Consider the following 21602-nt stretch of genomic DNA (forward strand, 5'->3'; position numbering starts at 1 on the left):
GTAAGTACCCGCCACAAATGACATACCTGTATTCTAGGCTGACGCATGTGGCATAAATCACTATATATCAAATAAAACATATTGTTTTCATTCTGACTGCTGCAGGAAACACGTTTTTCTCATTCTGAGTTGGCAGTGGTAGACCAGTACATACTGCAGTTCAAAATGTGAAGATATATGTCATTAGGGAATAATAGGATACATTCAATTCACATAAATATTCACAAAAATCAATAAAAACATAGTTGAGACATAATTTGAAGTTCTTCTTTGTTAAATTTAGCCACAGAATATAGTTGTACGATGTTCTGCAGATGTATGCCGCATTTTAAAATATAAACAAGAGCTGTTGTTTACAAACGCTGTTTATCCATAATTGTTGTGTGAAGCAAGTGCAGCTTTACTTTTGTAGAATATTATCAAGTATTTATACTGTCTTGTAGAATATCACGTGACACTGGGCACCCTTCCGCCATTGTCCCTCCGTAACGTATTTATAAAAATAATCGTCCTCCAACCCCGCCCGTCTGTGTTCTTTTAAAGCGCTTCCATCCTTACATTCCATCAGTTCGTCCCTCCCAACAGTCGCACAAAAAAAAAAAAATAAAAAAAAAAATAAGCGCCCACGCATGACACCACGGTAGAAGTTTCATAATTTATAAACATTATGTAAAGCTCATTAGCTGGCTAATTTCCTATTTACATCCACTTACCAGCTGGGAGTATCATGAGTGGATTGAATTGTTTACAACAGTTTTAAGTGTCACCCAAGATAGCATTTACTTGCCAACACAACCAACGTCGGTCGCCAGACTATGGAGCTGGCCAGGGGACATCACAAGAATATTTAAGATTGCATTATAACGCAATACTATTGTGTTTTATTGGACAACATTTGCTTTGTAACGCAATAAAAACAAAACGTATTGCATCATCATTCATGTCAGCGCAGTACGCTTAAAGCTACGACCTCGAAGTGGAAGTCTTTCATTCTTCTCCTAAATTAACATTGCGTTATTTTGCAATACAGTGACCTCTACTTACGAAATTAATTGGTTCTGGAAGAAATTTCTTAAGTAGTACATTTTGTAAGTAGAGACGTGTTTTCCATGTAAATGCCCTAATCCGTTCCAAGACCCCTAATATTCAGACATAAATGTTTTATAAAGCATAAAAATGCATCAAAACATGTAACAAATACATGTTACAATTAGATTATTGCACAATAAATGAGAGTTGTGCATAATGTAAAAAAACAAGGAATAGAGTAAAGAATAAAAATGATGGTCGTTTACCTTTTAATTGCTGTCCTCATCGCTTTTTGCCCTCTTTGGTTCATGTTCTCTCTAAGAAGTGTTTTTTGCCTGGCGTTTTGTAAAGAACTGAATTAATAACGTGGCGACTGTCGATACATTACGGTCATATTCTTTGGCGAGATCAACCAAATGCGTCCCCTTTTCATACTTTTCTATTATCTCTTGCTTTTTTTGTATAGACAAAAAAAAGATTTCTCCTTTTTTTCTTTTCCTCGTTTCAAATTCATGTAAAACTATCGGAACACCTCATGGCCCGTGGGGCAAATGATGAGGACGCTGCATCTATCTATCTATCTACAGTATCTACCTACCTGTCTACCTACACACATAGAGACATACGGACGAGGTCCCTTTTAGCCAATGGGACGCCAGGAAGATGCTAGGTAATAGCCAATGGCAGAGCAGCTATGAGTATGTTGTGTTCAGGAAACTCTGGAGCTGCGATTAGCAGCCCATACTGCTAGTAGCAGCCCATACTATGAGTAGCAGCCCATACTTTTACCTTTCCTATATGGAAATTTATTTCGTAACAAGAGGCGATATTTTCCTGTTGAGGGGGTTCGTAACTTGAACATTTCGTATGAAGAGACGTTCGTAAGTAGAGGTACCACATCTATTTTGCAAAATAAAGCAATAAAAACTGAAAACTTGTGTTATGCTTATGTTATGTAATAATGCAAAGTTATTTTAGGAGGAGAACGAAAGAAGAAAAGCGATTTTTAAAAAAAAATCATGACAGGCCTAAACTAAAATGAAGTATCTATTATGAAGCCGATCGGCTTCTCTACCACCAGGCTTAGAAAGTTTTCTGCGGGAAACACTGCACTCATACTAATCTATCAAAGTGTCTTACCTCCAAGCGTTCTCCCTCTTTTCCAAAGTGAATCCTATGTTTTATGTGGTAACCTTCCTGAGCAATACCACCGTTTCTACTTAAATGAACAGTCAGGAAGCCAGGGCGTGCACTCAGCCCAACTTCAGGGCTACAGGAGTTGCCTGTAGGAGAAGAAAAAAAAATAAAAATAAAAAATGTTTGATAATTGACAACATAAAAAAATAAGCAAACTTCAGTATAAAAAGCCAAGTAAGTTTTTGACAAACTGATCCTCACTTCTGCTGATGCTGAATGAATTGGGTATCTCCATGTAAACTAATTTTACACAACACTGACCCGTGAGGTGGTAATAATAATAATAAATCTTTATTTGACAGGGAGAATGCAGTCAAACATAGACACAAACTTGCAGCTGATGTGATGCATGTAGAGGTTATAGCTAATGCAAGTTCTCAACTCCCCAGTTGGGCTCTCCCACAACATTGCAGTACAGTATAGGATATACATTATACATTAATTAACAAAACAGACAACTCAATAACCAATAATCAAATATTTGCGAGTACAGTATATAACATGAAACCTTCACATAAAATAAATAAGAGCAAAAACAACATGTTTTATGATTCAATAAAACCACAATAAAAAACACATTATTTACAGGTGAGTACAGTTTTGTTTCTTTTTTAGCCAAGTTTTAAGTTATATTTTTTGAGAATATGGCAGTGGTGGTATCTGATTGCTTTTTTATCCATTACTTTTTAGGTTTGATTATACAGGGAACAAATGGGCTTGGTGGCAGTGGGAGCTGCTTGGGACCAAATTGTCATGCAGTATGACATATGAGAGAAAAATCATTGCATGCATGTCCAGTAAGACCGCTTGGCTAGGTATGTAATGTCTAATTAATTTAAAGCCGTTTGGATTCCTTCATATTGTTTTTGAGATTTACAGTATATGAGTATTGAATTTGAGTTGGGGGTCGAGTACTAGTCCAAGGTATTTAAATTTCATTACAGTTCATATTTTTTCATTTGGTAAATGTATCTGAGGGTGAGAAGTTCGGCCATCCGGGAGGGACCCAGCTCTCACCTATGGTCATGAGCTGTGGGTGATGACCGAAAGAACAAGATCTCGGATACAAGCGGCCGAAATGGGTTTCCTTCGCAGGGTGTCTGGGCTCTCCCTTAGAGATAGGGTGAGAAGTTCGGCCATCCGGGAGGGACCCAGAGAGTCGCGCCGCTGCTCCTCCGCATTGAGAGGAGCCAGTTGAGGTGGCTCGGGCATCTGATAAGGATGCCTCCTGGACGCCTCCCTGGTGAGATGCTCTGGGCATGTCCCACCGGCAGGAGACCCCGAGGACGACCCAGAACACGCTGGAGAGACTATGTCTCCCGGCTTGCCTGGGAACGCCTTGGGATCCCCCCGGAAGAGCTGGAAGATGTTGCTAGGGAGAGGGAAGTCTGGGCTTCCCTGCTGAAGCTGCTGCTTCCGTGATCCGACCTTGGATAAGCGGAAGATAATGGATGGATGGATAAACAGCAAAGGTCCGAGTATGGAGCCCGGTGGGATACCCATTTTTATATTTAGAAGTGGAGATTTGTCTTGACCAATTTTAACACACTGAACCCAGGACTGAAGAAATGATGCAAACCAACATATTGTCTGTTTAGAGATACTAAAATTTTGTAATTTGGACAAAAATAGCTTATGATTGACGAGCTCAAAAGCTTTTTTTAGGTCCGGGAACACAGCACCTACGACGCTGCCCCTGTCAAGGGATTTTTTGACATTTTCCACAAAACAGCAGTTTGCTATTTCAGTGGAGTAGCCTGATCCTAAATCCAAACTGCTGAGGATGAAGTAGCCCCTGGGCTTCTAGATGTTCCATCAATTGAGATGCAACCACTTTCTCAATCACTTTAGACAATATTGGTAAGATGGATATTGGCCGATAGTTGCACATTGACTTCTGACATCCTGACTTTAATGCTAGTATAATGACTGCCTTTTTCCAGCAAGCTGGAAAAGTGCAAGTTCTTATCGAAAGGTTAATCAAATTGTCAGTGGTTTAGCCATTGTTGTACAATGATGCTTCAGAAAGGAACTGCTCATATTGTATATATCATTTGTTTGGGAATTGGACAGCTTAGCAATTATTTCCATTTCCTTGTTTCCTGGATCTCGTTAATATGAAAATAACTAATAATTAGTAGGTCACCTTCTTCTGAGTCACTCCATAGACAGACCAAAACTCTAGATAAATATTTTATTTTCTTGTTTAGCTAGTTTCACTTTTGCATCACATCATTCTTTTGACTATTGACCATTAGGAAAATCAATGATATGTTGTATAATAAGTGAAAGAATGAGGCAGTCCGGCATTTGAACATTAACAGTCTAAGGTTGAAAGTAGATGAGATTCTGGCTAGAAGAAAGAAGACATCACTAGTTCCAACATTCTTTTCATTTACATGGCAAAAATATCTTCAACAAATGCTAAAAACAAATAGGGGAACATCTGAACAACAGGGCCTCTCCCTGGCTGAGATAACATAATGAGAAATGAGTCAGAAAACCCTCAGTATTCCTGGAGGACAGTAGGGAGTATGCCCCGTTTGACTTGAAACTCAAAAAGTCTGATTAAATAATGTACTTCTGTATCACAGATTTCACTTATCGCAGGGGTGGTCTGAAACATAATCCCCACTCGCGATGGAGATGAGATTACGGTACTGTATTCCTAGAACATAGTATATTACAACATCAGAGATCAAATTAATGTTAATGAAAGAAAAAAGTAAAAACAAAAAAATAAGAAGAAAAGAAAAAAAAATAATGGTAATATAAATAAATAATAATTAAATAATGAAAATTAGACATTGCTTTTGAATTGTGTATTGAACCGAATTAGCTTGAAATTAAACTCATGAAACAGGCTGACATGACTGTCATGTCATGTCAAAACTGTCAGCATGAGAAGAAAGCTAAATCCTATAAAAGAACACAAGATGAAAGCCACAGCTGCCAGCCAATCATATTTAAGATCTCTTGGTTGGCTGAGATTGGATGACTTCTCTATCGATTGCTTTGACCTGGCTTCACTTAGTAGAGGTGGGAGTAAGTCACACATGTGCAAGTCAGAAGTAATTCTCAAGTCGTAACCTTCAAGTCTCAACCAAGTCCCAAGTCACTGTGGGAAAAAAAAACAACCAAGTCAAGTCGAATTACACACAAATTTCAAGCAAGTTAAGTCATTACTTGGTTCAAGCAAGTCGTTAAATCAAGTCATAAAATTTTGCTCAGTAAAATTATGTTGGAGTGATAAAATATAAATTCACTGATCGTACAAGAAAAAATACATTGTCTCTACAAGTTAAATGAACATTTACATATCTAAAAATGAAATGAAAAAATTAACTTCATGAATGTCTACACAAATCATTTATAGCAATGCATGTTATTTGATCATATTAACATTTATATAAGTGGCAATGTGGTGATAAGTGCTGAAATATGCTGAATGAGGGCATAAATGGTAAATGGGCTGTCACTTATAGCGCTTTTCTACCTTGGGTACTCAAAGCGCTTTACACTCCACTGATGACGCAGCATCAGCATTATAATCATCAGATTTAAAAGTTACAAACGTTGTTCCTGGTGCCAATCTGTTCCCCTAAATCTAACTAGTGTGTGAAAATGGTTGAACAAAAGGCATTGATTTTGTGCTCTTTGTAGGTTGTCTCTTTTTTAAGTTGAGTACAACTGACATGCATTAGTTTACAGGGGCACTGCCTCATCAAATATGGCGGACACCCTCATGACCAGAACGGTACTATGTATAAACTGTCAGAGGTGGGCATTTTACTAAAGTTTGCTGGTCCATCATTTATCATTCATTCAGCAGTCTGGGTACCCCTCCGTCATCCGTCATTTTTTCAAGCCGAACCAAACTGTAGTCGTCTGTCGGTCAGTCGGTCTTGTTATTTTAATTGAGCTTCCGCCACTAAACGTCAAAGGTCCGCCAGTCCGTCAGTTCGGGAAAAAAAAGGTCCACCGGATTGAAAAATCCATCCATCCATCTATGATCTTAACCAATTTGATTAAAATGGTAAATGGAGACTTCTGGTGGTGAGCAAATGGAGTAGTCAGCAAGTTGCGGGCTCCCGTCAATTTTTGTTTCTCTGTCTATACCCTAAGTATTTTTAAGCATATATCCACCTATTTTGATTACTTTTGAACTTGGGAGGCACAACTGTTTGTTGCGCGATGTCGAAATCCACCAAAGGCAACAGGAGAGATCAACCAACAGAGAACTTGGCAGGCGCTAGAGAAGATAGTGGAGAATTAACAGCGACGCATGTTGCGAAATTGCTCGAAACGTTTCGGGAACAACTCCCATCTTATTTTAAATCCTTGTTTGCTATTTTTTTCCCTCTTTTGTACGTGCTGCTGGTTGGTCATTTCCATTTACCCTCCTAGTTATACAGGGGTTTAATGTTATTATGTGCGGGATTAGCGCCTGAGCAAGGGAGTTATATTATTGAATGACATTATGGAGGAGTGGAGTAAGAATGATTGCAGTTTTTGCAACCTGTGTTTTGTTTTGGGGTTGTTCTAAGACGTGTGTGAGTTTGTGCGTGTGTGTGTGTGGGTGTGGGTGTGGGTGTGCATGTGGCGTTTTTTAATTTTTTTTACTTCCATACTTGTCATTTTCCTTGCGCAATTGGTAGTGTAGGGCTAAACCACCCGGTTAAACGCAAGAAGGTCTTTTCACGTTTGAAGCAGCTCAGGTCTGAGGAAGAAACACACCTGAGGGATCAGGACCACTGCGGAAATGTTGGTCGGGGCAATATTTTCATTCCAATTTTAGCGCAAAGACCAGAGGTGCTGCTACTTTGATTGATCAGAATATATCTTTTGTACCTTCTAACATTATGTCAGATGACAATGGCCGATTTATTATTGTGTCAGGCAAACTTGGTCATAAACATGTGACACTGGCTAATGCGCCCAATTTTGACAATTTTCAATTTTTCCGAAACTTTTTTTCTAGATTGCCAGATTTGAATTTGCATTCGTTAATTTTGATTTCAATTGTTTTATGGATGCTTTCTTAGATCGTTCCTCCTCTAAAATGGTTAGCCTGAACAAACAAGCCACGTACTGTGTATCAAATATTTTCTTCAAGACTTTAGTATTACCGACCCATGGCGCTTTTTGTATCCACATGGCAGGGATTACTCTTTCTTTTCTCATGTACACCACACTTACTTCCGTATCGACTACTTTTTTATTGATAATTTATTGCTTCCAAATCTTAGGTCTTGTGGCTATGAAAGCATAACGATCTCTGATCATGCCTTTCTCGTTCTTGAAATGCCTTTACTGGAGCGGAATGTTGTGAGAAAGCTTTGGAGACTGGATCCATTATTGCTCATCCATCCATTATCTATACCGCTTATCCTCACAAGGGTCGCGGGGCGTGCTGGAGCCTATCCCAGCTGTCTTTGGGCAGTAGGCGGGGGACACCCTGAATTGGTTGCCAGCCAATTGCAGGGCACACAAAGACAAACATCCGCACTCACAATCACACCTAGGGGCAATTCAGAGAGTCCAATCAACTTACCATGCATGTTTTTGGAATGTGGGAGGAAACCGGAGTACCCGGAGAAAACCCACGCAGGCACGGGGAGAACATGCAAACTCCACACAGAGAGGCCGGGGCCGGGATCGAACCCACGACCTCTGAATTGTGAGGCGGACGTGCTAACCAGTCGACCACCGTGCCGCCCATTATTGCTCACTGATGTGGAATTTGTTACATTTATTTCTTTCAAGATAAAAACTGAGAATACTACACCGGGGTATGTCCAGCAAAACAATTTGGGAGGCTATGAAGGCTTATTTGAGGGGAGAAATCATTTCATTTGCAGCGTTTAAGAGAAAATCTGCTACGCAAAAACAAAAGGTTCTTTCTGATCAAATTTTGGATAGACAGACGGTATGCCCAATCACCATCTCCATCTTTATATAAAGAACGGTTTAGGCTGCAGAACAAATTAAACAATCTCCACCCGTCAGGTCGAAGGCTGTTTGATTAGGGCTAAAAGTGTTTTTTTATGAGCACGGTGAGAAAATGGGCGAGATTTGGGCCAACCATTTATGGGGAATTAGAGCAAGACAACTGATACTTGGTATTAAGACTGATGGTGGGGACAATTCTTCTGATCCTAAAATAATTAACGATCATTTCAAATGTTTTTATTCCAGGTTGTACACACCTGAATCTGCTGCAAGTTGGGGCGAGTTTTTGACTCTTGATGTTCCCTCTCTTTCTCCTGATTTGAGACACGCTCTTGAAGCACCTATTTCTCAGGAAGAAATTAAGGTTTCTATAGCGTCCATGCAGTCAACAGGGCCAGATGGGTTCTCGGCTGATTTTTTTCAAAACATTTATGGATGACCTTTCACCCTTTTTGCTCTTAGTTTTTAATGATTCGCTGGGGACCAATGCCCTTCCCTCTACGACATGTTATCAGGCCTGTATCTCTCTGTTGTTAAAGAAGGACAAGGACCCATTAAACTGTGCCTCGTATAGGCCTATATCGCTATTAAACAGTGATGTGAAGATTTTAGCAAAGCTGCTGGCTCTTCGATTGGAAAAGGTGCTTCCCAGTATTATCTCACCTGACCAGACTGGGTTTGTTAAAAATCGCCATTCCTTCTATAATATTCGACGTTTGTTTGACATTATTTACACGTCCAATAATGTTCAGGTAGAATGTGGTCTCTATGGATGCCCAGAAGGCATTTGATAGGGTCGGATGGGATTATTAGTTTTTTTGCATTGGAGAAGTTTGTCTTTGGCCCTTTATTTTGCTCACGGATAAAATTGTTATGTTTCTCCTATGGCCTCAGTGTTAACGAACGGCCAATATTCAGAATATTTCAAACTGTACCGTGGAACAAGGCAGGGCTGCCCTTTAATCCCCCTACTATTTGCCTTAGCAATCGAACCACTTGCGATCTTGATTCGTAACAGCAGGGAGATTCAGGGCATTCACAGGTGTGGTTTTGAACATCGGGTCTCGCTCTATGCAGATGATTTACTGTTGTATGTTTCCAACCCACATAGGCTATTACCTGCAATACTGCAAGCTTTAGATGGTTTAGGAAAACTGTCTGGTTATAAAATAAATCACGTTCTTCGTGTGACGTAGACCGCTGAGACCGAAAACATAACATAAGCCACGCTCCAAGCACTATAAGCACTATTATATAAATGCCCAATGTTAAGCTCATCCCAGTGTCCCTTTAACGTGACATGCGGTAGCTACGGTCACGACCCGTTTTTTAAAAATATATATTTTTATTAAATTCTCTGAAAATCTTTTTGGGCGGCCATCTGTTTACTAGGGCGAAGCGCCCAAGTATTAACACGGTGTGGGAAACCCTGCAGTGTCTTACCAGAGCTCGTCTGCAGCGCAATAACTTGTTTTAAAGTATTGGTAACTTGTTTTTATAAAGATGCTACTTGGGGTTGGACATTGATAACCGGGAATCGAGTGAAACCGCTACCATCATCCCGGAATCGTTCAGATTTTAGAATCCCTGTGCTAAGTTTTGATTCCTAGTTAGCCGCACGGAAGAAGCACGAACTAAGTAGGACAGATAAAAAAATGTGTGCGCACAGCATGCAGCCCCTCCTGCCGCGGAAGCTGCGGCGTAAGTGCACGGCAGCTCGCCCACACTTCCTGCCCCGCTCGGTCAACCCCTCTGCTCGCTTTGTGCCAGCAAGCACGAACGGGCCCGCGGACCTCTACAGCAGTGGCAGCCACTGGGACCCCACGGGGGCAGCAGTCGCCCTTTGCAGAGTTGGTGATCCTGCCTGGCCAGCCCGACGGGTTGCCTCAGCCGGCGCCTAGCCTTAGGACTGCTGTGGCTCCGTCCCGGCCCAAAGTCAGAATCGATCAAGTACGTCTAATGCCAACATTGATCCAAGGTCAACTGGAACTAAAACTGTGAGCAACACACAAATGTACATAATATTATTATTATTATTATTATTATTGTTATTATTTATCTTACAGCATATATAGCTGCAGCATATACATACCGGTACATACATAAATATACATATACAGCATATGGTTTCATAGACTGTTTAGATTAGATACATTTTCCTTGCCCTTATAATGCAGCATTGTGTTTGTCATATATTTTTTTCTTTCTAAAGAAAGACAAGGTTAGCCTAGAAGTGGGCGATATATGTTGTTATCGATATCATCGTCAATCTTGCTTTCACGATGTGTAATTTTACATTTTCGAGTATTAATACTGCCTCTGACTCGAGTCAGTCGATGGCCGTAAAGTATGAGGAAATGCTGAAAAATCAGTGCGCATTGACGGCAGAGGAGGAGGAAGTGATAATCATTCGCCGAATCAGCGGGCAGGACCCGGTCACGTGACTCTGTCCGCACTGCAGCCGAGTTTCAAGGATGGAGGAGTGTCCAGAATAACTCGTCTACATATCACAGTGATAAATTAGTGGGAAAATGCACTTTTCGGTAAATTGCAGTTTTGTTATTCAACTTTATTCTGAATACGGTGGAAAATGTATGAGAATGGGTGTTGTCATCACGTCTTTTTTTTCTCTTGCTGGGTGACACTTTGTCACATATCAAATACATTTTTTCTCATTCTGATTGCAGTAGTTAACACCTTTTTCTCATTCTGATTCCTCTAGTAGTTGGCAGTGGTAAACCAGTACTTACTGCAGCTCAAAATGTCACATGGAATTACAGCCGACACATTTAAATGACATAAATATTCCCCAAAATCAATGTAAGTCTATTCATAATGTTTTTTTCTTTATTGTTAAATATTGTTGTATAATATCTTTATGTTTTGCAGAAGCTGTATTTAGAAATTTACAAGAGATGTTGCTCACAAACACTGTCTCTCCACAATTGGTCTGTGAAGCAAGTGCAGATTTAAAATATTTTTTGTAGAATATCGTCGTTAGAGTTTTTGGAAAAAATATCAAGATATTTTTTTTTGGCCCATATCGCCACCCCTATTGCCAGGTTAGTGTAAATGAAGAAAATCACCCTTTTTTCTTTTTTTCTTGCTTGCTTTCCTTCCCAAAAAGACAGTGTTAAAATGCAGAATATAAACATGTTCAAGTCCAACTCAAGTCGATCCACTTAGGCTAGGTTCACACCGCAGGCAAATGCGAACCCAGATCAGATTTTGTTGCCCATATGCGACCTGTATCTGATTTTTTTTTCGACAGTCTGAACGGCTCAATTCCGATTTTTTCAAATGCGACCTGGGTCGCTTTCATATGTGGTCCTTGATTGGATACGTATCCGATCTTTTCCAATGCGTTCGCGTTCTGAACGGCCAGGTCGCATATATCAGACATTGACGTCATCATTAGCCCAAAATGTGCTCCGCGCAGGCAGAGGAAAAATGCTGGCAGCAGGGGATTGAATCTACAAAGTTGTTTTGAGTAATACTATTGACTATATTTTACTTTAATTTAATCCACCTTGAAACATGAAGCATAAGGTGGACATTTATGGCAATCGTAATTCAGCCACGGCTCAGATAGATTCACTTTTTTACGCACGGTTAAGACGTGACGTCATCGTTAGTGATGTCTCCATGAAATGAGATATTAAAGCCTCGCCTCATAATTTCCCCCAAATACAGTATTTATTTCTTCCTGCTACCTAATCGCTTAACTGTATAAATGCCCCGACACGCTGGACCACATTTACTTCGGCAAACACAACATCGGGTGTGATAGCGTCTCTTCTTCTGCGCATGCGGGCCACTTTGATGACACATGTGTTCATACAGCAGACAAGACCGAGATCGCATTTATAATGTAATATGAACGCTTACACAAAAAAAAACAGATTTTTTTTTTGAAATCCGAATTGAGCATTAAGACCTGCGGTGTGAACCTAGCCTTAGATACCAAGTCCCAAATCAAGTCATTCCCATGTTTTTGGCTAGCAAGTCGCAAGTCCTAAAAATAGTAACTAGAGTCTAACTCAAGTCAAGTCATATGACTTGAGTCCCCCATCTCTGTCAATTAGTGACCCGGCAGAGATGTTTTTCAGTCAGATTTGTAGCTGAAGGTTTTCAGATGAATTTGGAAATAGCAGCTTAATGTTGAAATTGCGGATAATACATCAAATATTTCAACACTGAATTAATTTGTAATTTTGCAGCTGAATGTTACATTTTTGAAGCTGAGGAGTGTCCATTAAATATTTTGATAGTAGTAAAATTTAGTGTTAATAATTCATATTCAGAATCTGATAGCACAAATATACTTCTTTATTGGCAGATGTGCCTTACTTTTTGTGCACACGACATGCTTACCTTCTCTGCTACAGGCTCTGACAAGATCTGAAGTCAGCCCACGCCTCTCTGCTTGCACACCCAGTGTAACGCAGTCATGCTCTGCCTCGGCTTTGATGAAAGTGACATTACAGGAAGTAAATTCAATCTGCTTGCAGGTTGGGACATCTTTCCAAAGATCAGAGTCAAAGCTGAATAAAAAAAAAATAAAAAAAAACAACACAAAAACAATAGGCAACTTGAACTGTCATTTTTCATAATCACCTTTGTTCAAAAACTATTTGATTCAAGAAGCACAAATTCTTTTAGAATGTGTCATGTCTGTCACACTAATTACGTCGCTACAAACAAAACAATAAAAAAGAAAAAAAAAAAAAAAAACATTATGTAATATAACCGGATCATCTGAAAATCACGTCATCAGCTCCCATTTCTGATCAAGTGATTGGATCGGAACATCCCTAGTATTTATCAACAATTTTCTTCCTGCGGCCAGGTCCAGGTAAGTTGGCTACAGTCCTGCGGATCTTCAATTTCTGAATGTGCCACTGTAGTCACAGGAACATCGAGATGCTTGGAGATGGTCTTACCTTTACTTTTAATGTGCTTGTCTTTAATTTTTTTCTAATCTCCTGAGACAGCGCTCTCCTTTGCTTCCATTGGTCCATCTTTAGTATGGTACACACCATGTCACCAAACAGCACAGTGATGACTTGTCAACTTTAAATGGGCTGACTGATTGATTACACATTTGAAGACACCTCTGATGTGAATTAGAGGACATGCGCTGGTTGTACCCTGTGGTCAAATTATTTTCAATCTTATCTCGGGGTACCATAATTTTTTGTCCAGGCCTGCTTATGAATTTGTATTCTAAAATTAATTCTGTTGAACCACAATTCAAAACAATGTCTGATTTCCATTACTTTAGTTTCATTAAATTCATATGTAATCTTACTTTCATCAGATTCAAGTTGTTTCTGTCACAACTGAGGGGTTTTCTTTCATTAACTGTGAGGTACTAACAATTTCACTTATGTGAGTCTTAGGTTAGGGTTAGTGGGATTAATAATAACGCTACCAAGAGCTGGGCATTTTACAAAAAATTGAGCGTCCGTTACTCGTCATCTGTCTGAAGTGTGGGTACCATTCCGTCGTCCGTCATACACCTTTTTTTTCCAGGGGAAAAAATATTACCCGTGTATAGGCCGGTCCGCCTCTAACTTTTAAATGGCCGACCATCGGCAAGTCAGACTAAACTTTTACTCGCAGCTACCCCTCACCCCCACACACTGCGGACGGATGACAGACTAAATAAAGGGTGTTCCGTCTATGCTTAATCCATCTATTTTAAAACTTTTTCCGTTGTTCGTCAACCGTCAGCAAAACAGGCGTCCATCAGTGACGGCCAAATGGACTGGTCCATCAGATAGCCGCAACGCCCAGTCCTGACGCTGCTACACTGAAGTCAGCTACTGCCCTTCCAGCCTGGATGCAGTGGGTAGTGTCCTGCACACAGCCAGTCCTATTGAAGCAGCGGGTGTCCTCAAAAAAACTGTGGGAATAATAATTGTAGGCGCCATAATTGAGTGTTATGTCATGTGGTGCTTGGTTGCTATGCTAACGGGCTGGTGCTTGGTTCACGTGTCGTAAGTGGTGAACGCCGGGTAATTTAAATAGGCGTGCTTACCAGCTGCACGGTAGAGAGTCGGGCTGGGTAGCCATATTTTTTGTTGACCGCTTCGCCATACGCTTCGCTTTGCTACACGCTTCGCTTTGCTACACACTTCGGTTTGCTACACACTTCACTACACTACAGTTTCATTATGCCATATTGTGCTACCTTCAAACCATCCAGAGTGTATCCGTGAAAGCCACTGTTTTATTAAAACCGATCAAAGCACAATCAAGACAAGTGTTTCAACTGTCAAGCCACCGTAACAGCAGCGCGTCAGACTAGTACCGAACCCACCCTCTTTCTCTCAGAAGCAACAAGGCTACTTGGAGTCGCTACAATAGTAATGCCTCCCGAACTGAGCTCTGAGCATATTGTCTTAAGCTCTGAGCATATTGTCCTTCCAGTGATATGTAGACATGAGCAAAATCGGTGGCTTGAATCAGGATGTCAATAATTGATGATGAATGATCCTATCATTGGGACACTCAAACCCCTCCACCACGATAAGGCGACAGCTCATGGAGGGGTCCCCTTACTCTAAATCAAAAATATAAAAATAAAGTCAGTGCAAGAAAAACACTTTCACTTTGACATCTTTGCCTGAATCAGAGTGCGTTTGGGTCTGATCACTGTAAATATTGGTTTCAGTCAAGTCGTATGCCCAGAGTTCTTTTGTAAAAATTTGACAAAATACCTGCAATGTTGTAGCATCTGCGGGTATATATACCTTCAAATTTTCATATTTACCTGATTCACCCTGAGGCGCGGTTGGAATAACCTTGGTGATTCGAGTGGTAATACCATAAAAAGTGCATATATTCTGTAAATTCAACTCACCATAATACACCATAGGATACAATAAATAAAGACACAATGACGTGTTCTCCGTCTGTGGAATGCGGAAGCCTTGTGGCGTAATGGTAGCCCTTATTTACCGTCAATTAGTGGTTTTTTTTGTTTTTTTTCAGACAATAGACACTCATGTCACGCACCTGCTGTACCTCACAGTGTAAGTGACAGTGTTCTCTTCTGAGGTAGGAGTCCACTTCACCTGCCAGTTATCAAACAGGACTTCCTGTGGTTGAGCTGGCGGAGCTTCACTGAAAACTGGGGAAAATGAAAAGTGAAATGTCACATTTACTGTAGTTCAACACTTTACAAAAACTTAAAACGTAAAGAGATATATTAAATCCAAAAGGCACATTTTCAGACTGTAGAACTCAAGTCTTTAGTAGGAAAGCAGAGCAATGGATTGTGACTAGATTGGACCAGCATGTTGTAGTGTTTGAAGATTTTCTGATATTGCTGTTTAATTGAGTACAATTGAGAATAATAGATACCAAAAACATGCACGGTAGGTTAATTGAACACTCTAAATTGCCCCTAGGTGTGAATGTGAGTGCGAATGCTTGTTTGTCTCTGTGTGCCCTGGCAACCAGTTCAGGGTGTACCCAGCCTACTACCCGAAGAGACCTGGGATAGGCTCCAGCACGTCCGCGACCCTTGTGAGGATAACCGGATTGGATTATGGATGGATAGATGAGAATAATAGGAGAACTAAGAGATTGTGCCAGGAAAGCTGAAAATCCTGTTAATGTCAAGAAAAAAAGTGGTAAATTATGATGAAAAGTTTAATGCCAAAGTTCAAATTAAAAGTTTAAAGCTCAAATGTGAAGTAATTTCAGAAAATGCCAAATGAAATCTAAGTAAAATAAATAAACATTATACAAAAAAATTAAGCATAATAAAAAATAAATCATTTATATATCATCTATTGGACAAAGTAATTTTTTTCCCCAAAGTCAGATCCTGGCGAACGACAACCCGAAAGTGCGATGTCATTTTAAGACTACAATCACATTAGGTTTGTCACGATACCAAATTTCTGTTTCGATACCGATACCAATATGTATTTCGATACTTTTTAATACTTTTTGCAAACAGGTTAAACATTCCAATGTCAATATTTTCCTTTATTTTAAAACAGACTTTCCATCCATCCATCCATCCATCCATTATCTTCCGCTTATCCGAGGTCGGGTCGCGGAGGCAGCAGCTTCAGCAGGGAAGCCCAGACTTCCCTCTCCCCAGCAACATCTTCCAGCTCTTCCGAGGGGATCCCAAGGCGTTACCAGGTAAGCCGGGAGACATAGTCTCTCCAGCGTGTTCTGGGTCGTCTTCGGGGTCTCCTGCCGGTGGGACATGCCCGGAACACCGCACCAGGGAGGTGTCCAGGAGGCATTCTTATCAGATGTCCAAGCCACCTCAACTGGCTCCTCTCAACACGGAGGAGCAGCGGCGCGACTCTGAGTCCCTCCCGGATGGCCGAACTTCTCACCCTATCTCTAAGGGAGAGCCCAGACACCCTGCGAAGGAAACCCATTTCGACCGCTTGTATCCGAGATCTTGTTCTTTCGGTCATCACCCACAGCTCATGACCATAGGTGAGAGTAGGAACGTAGATGGACCGGTTAATTGAGAGCTTCGCCTTTTGGCTAAGCTCCTTCTTCACCACGACAGACCGATACAGGGTCCGCATCACAGCAAACGCTGCACCGATCCGCCTGTCGATCTCCCGTTCCATCCTACCCTCACTCGCGAACAAGACCCCAAGATACTTGATTTCCTCCACTTGGGGCAGAATCCCATCCCCGACCTGGAGAGGGCACGCCACCCTTTTCCGACTGAGGACCATGGTCTCAGATTTGGAGGTGCTGATTTTCATTCCGAACGCTTCACACTCGGCTGCGAACCGCTCCAGCGAGAGTTGGAGATCGCGGCTTGAAGAAGCCAACAGCACCACATCATCCCCAAAAAGCAGAGATGCAATACTGAGGCTCTCAAACTGGACCCCCTTGACACCTCGGCTGCGCCTAGAAATTCTGTCCATAAAAGTTATGAACAGAATCGGTGACAAAGGGCAGCCTTGGCGGAGTCCAACCCTCACCGGAAACGAATCCAACTTACTGCCAGCAATGCAGACCAAACTCTGACATCGGTGGTACAGGGACCGAGCAGCCCTTGTCAGGGGGCTCGGTACCCCATACTCCCGAAGCACCCCCCCACAGAACTCCCCGAGGGACACGATCGAACGCCTTCTCCAAGTCCACAAAACACATGTAACTGGTTGGGCGAACTCCCATGCACCCTTGAGGACCCTGCTGAGGGTGTAGAGCTGTTCCACTGTTCCACGGCCGGGATGAAAACCACATTGCTCCTCCTGAATTCGAGATAAAACAGTCTTTGGGAACAATAACTTTAATAGCTTTCTTGACTGAATATATTGGCACTTGATCCATACAGATAAACTCTGCAACTGCCCTGTTGAACTTTTTAGCGTCTTTGCTGTCCTTTGGGTATTTCATATGCTGTTGAAAGACATCTTGGAGAGTAAGTTGCTTATGAGTGGGTGGTGTCACCCTCTCTGAGCCAGTAGCACTAGACTTCTGTTGTTGGTGGAGGAAGAAGGTACAGTATTTTAACATGATCAATTTTAATTTGAATATCATTGCTTTATTTGACTTGTTCTTATTATTCAAAGGGTTTGTGTTTTGAAACTATACATGAAACATTTAATGGACATAACTAGAAAAATAAATTGAGGCTCATTATATCATCTAGGATAGGATTAGATATTGTGGGCTAATTAATGTTTTACAAAAACACGTTTCAATATAATAATTTAATTTATATAATGCTTATGCCTTAATTGGTTATTTAAATATTTTAAGAATGTAATGACATTTTTTAAAATGTATTTTATGTATTTATTAACCATGGACATGTTCAGAGGTTGAAAGTGTCTTTTTTATACTAGACAAACAGATTTTTTTTTTTACCAGACAATACAGTATTCTAAAATTGTCATTGGTTAGAATTACTTTTTCATATGTTGGTCTGTCTAAATTGATTTTCTATCAAAGCAATCACATTGTGTCTCTTCACAATATTTAAAAAAAATATTCTACACAAGATAGATCGACTTTAATATTATTTTAGACCACTGGTCTTCATAAATCACTAAACAAATACAAAAATTGCTTTTATTTGGCTAATAAAACAGCTTAATTTCACCCCTTGGACATATTTTAGCTCGCTCTATGTCGGCTACTGAAAGTACGACTGGGCTGGGAGGAGCTTTATACTCATTTAATTGACACAGTGTAGTGAACTGGTGAACAACATTATCACCCGCAGCACTTTCACACCGTACTTCGGGTCCCCGTGTTATCAACGAGTACGGGCTTTTCTGCAGCTGCTATCTCTATTCCTTGTCCGTAACACAGGCATGAAATTAATTCGCTTTGTGAGAATGAAAGTGGTCCATTTACGTGCCCTGTTATCTTTTGAGCATTCAAACAGCTGTTGGCCTGAATGTGAACAATGAATCGCCACAAGCGCCGAGGCATTTGCCCGAAAACGCAATAGCAATGGCAAAGAGCAGTTTTTGGGACAATCAACAACGCAGTACAATGGCTGACTGGAGACTCGCTCTCTTTAAATGACATCACTCGCTGAAGATTACCGGAGATTGCCCAACATACAGTATGCATTTTCTAATTATCAATCTGGGTGGATTGCATCATAAAAACTAACGAAGGTACGCTTGAAATTGTTTTAGCTGTTAGTATTACTAAAAAAAAATGGCTTTTCAAGTTTACTTCACACTTGATCTTTAAAATACAGGTTTGCTTGCCTTAAAATGCTTATGGCTTGTGACAGACAGAATACTTAGTGATCAATAAACACACGTCTAGTGCCAACAATTAAAATGACTCCATCATGGATGTAGCTGACGGGATGCCCCCACCACTTTCCGACTATGTCCCCAATGCTGAACCCTGCCCTGCCAAGGGTGTAAACCTGGCCCACTGTTCCTCAGCTAACACGAAAACCACCCCGTTTGCTCATGAATCTGAGACTCAACCTCCCAACTCACCCTGCACCCCTGAATAGAGAAGAGACCCTACCAGGGAGGCTGAGGGGTGTGAGCCCCCTTTAATTGGAACACACAGGACAGCCCCTTAAACCCCTTGTTTTAATGGGAATCATGTCTTCAGCAATGTAATAGGTCACTGCCTCAGTTACTTCTTTACACTGCTTGCTTGTTTTTTCATATGTAGTGCTCTCGTTAAATGGGTTATGTTAGCTTGGAGCTAGCGGCTGCCTCTGGCTACCATGTGTCTGATTTCTGTTTGCCTTGGCTGTCGGCATAGTTTTTTGGGTGCTGTCTCTGACCCCGCAAGTGATTAAACAGGTTTGTCATGTTCCCATCTGACGTCCAAACCGAGTCTGTGCAAACTTTGCAAATAACTGGTTTGTGCTTTCTCCTACGAGGTAAAGCCAAACCAAATCGACACTGTGGATGTGGAATTTCTTTTCGGGACCAACTCTGCTTCGTGGTGACTTTCCGCTATAGCTTCCCGCTATTCAAACAAACAGGGAGGCGGAGAGTGTCACGTACGGTGCACTGTGCGTGGTGTGATTGGTTGGTCGGGTATGCATCAGCGGCTTTGACCTGTCATAGAGCTAAACTGTATAGAATGTGCCCTGTAGACGATCAAACGATCTTTCGGCTTTATGAGATCGTGAACACATTAAAGTCCTTAACGATCTAATATTGTCATATCACCTACCCCTACTTGATCCGATACTTGGTGAGATCATTGTATGAGTTGTAAACGACCCACAATGATTTCTGATACTATGTATTGTACACTACTTCTTCAAGTGTCTCATTTTATCCAGTTCCCCTGTAGCATTTATTGCTTATTGCGCTTAAGTTAAATTCAGAAGTGTATAGAAAACACTTCATGTCTTGTTAATTGTGAGTGGTGACTGAAAAATAACATTTGAGTAATGTTTTGTTTCACACGTTTTTTCTCACCCACAGCACATACTCAGGTTAAGTTCCCTGACACCACAATGCAAGATGTGAGGATGATAATCAGAGGAACAATGTAATATTAGTTATGCAAAACAAAAAATGGAAACAACTGAAATCCTGAACTACCCTTTCTCAATAAAGAAATATTTGATATGACTTTTTTTAATGCACATCTTTACTTTTGTTATATACTGTATTTGCACAGTAAGCTATCCTAAAATGTACTGTACAAGTATAATGGTGCAAATGAGTGTCCTTAAAATATGAACCTGTAAACTAAATTGTTAACTAGAAGTATACTGACTAACTTGTATACTAATAGTATATCAATTAGTGCACTTGCAGTACACTTCAAGCATAAACCGGTAAACTAAACTCTGGACTAGAAGTATATGACTTGTATACTAGTAGTATATAAACGAGTGTACTTATAGTACACTTCAAGTATAAACCGGTAAACTAAACTGTGGACTAGAAGTATATGACTTGTATACTATTAGCATATAAATGAGTGTACTTATTAGGCCTGCACGATATGTCGTTTGAACATCGCGATTACGATGTGCGCATACGCGATAGTCGCATCGTAGGACGTGCGATGTTTTAACTTTTTCTTTTCTTAGAACACGCAAACTTTTGTTTTGCTTCATAAAAGCAGCAAGCTACTCCGTGCTCTTACATTGTAAAATATAGTACGTTGACTTTACTCCAAAAAAATATGCAAAGTCATCAAAAAAAGTAATTCACTTGAACTTAGATAAATTAGATTTCACCAACTTATTCGTTGTAAGCAGGACTTAAATAAATTAAGTTAAGTTAACATATATTTTTAGTTTGCAGTACTCAATTTAACTTAAATTAATTAGTATCACAAACTTATTTATTCTGACTTTGCTTTACTCAATTAACATTGTATTTATTTATCAATCTATTTTAGTAACTCTAACTTAAAATTTGTGGATTGTGAAATTGATTGATCACTTTCTAAGATCTTGCGGGCACATTTGGTTGATTTGTGACGAGGCTCCACAATTCACCCTACTGTGCAAGAAATACAGGATATCAGCGAGCTCAGACAATGTGAGGTGCCTGTTAATAGCCGACAAGTTTAAGCGTCAGATTCAATCTGTCCCATCTCCCACACAAAACCAACCAGAGTAACCGACGCTGCTCTTAGAAGGGAAAAGCAAAAATATTTACAACTAAAACAGTGTTTAATTCAGCGACGTACTCGTCGCAAAATAGTGTGACTTTTGGTGGTTAAAGGGGTAGACAAGCATTGAGCAGTCTTAGTTCGGAGAAGCCAAGCTATCAAGTTAAATGAATACTCCAACGGTTAATTGGAATTTCGCAATTACTTTCATAATGAGAAAACATTAACGGTAGCTTTTGTGTGCCTGTCCATACAGTGTATGCGACGAAGTGACTTTTGTGGAGTCTGGCGCCATTATTGCTGAATACATCATGTATTTATGCCATTTAAGCCCTTGGCGGTGACACGCACTA

General features: G+C 40.5%; 1 protein-coding gene across 2 annotated transcripts in view; it reads right to left on the minus strand.

The window, feature by feature from the left end:
- The window catches only part of ifngr2 (interferon gamma receptor 2), a 66762-nt gene that overhangs the window by 33039 nt on the left and 12121 nt on the right, over nucleotides 1-21602 (minus strand). Inside the window, exons 2-4 of one of the 2 annotated variants that reach the window (XM_086052277.1) lie at nucleotides 15211-15316; nucleotides 12553-12722; nucleotides 2170-2312 (exon numbers count right to left, since the gene is read on the minus strand). In XM_086052277.1, the coding sequence (XP_085908403.1) occupies nucleotides 2170-2312; nucleotides 12553-12722; nucleotides 15211-15316 (419 nt within the window). Of the gene's footprint in view, nucleotides 1-2169; nucleotides 2313-12552; nucleotides 12723-15201; nucleotides 15317-21602 lie in introns of both variants that reach the window. The other variant, XM_086052275.1, reaches the window with a different exon arrangement.

Source organism: Filicampus tigris, chromosome 14, assembly GCF_054856515.1.
Source record: "Filicampus tigris isolate MCC_2025a chromosome 14, RoL_Ftig_1.0, whole genome shotgun sequence".
NCBI lineage: Eukaryota > Metazoa > Chordata > Actinopteri > Syngnathiformes > Syngnathidae > Filicampus > Filicampus tigris.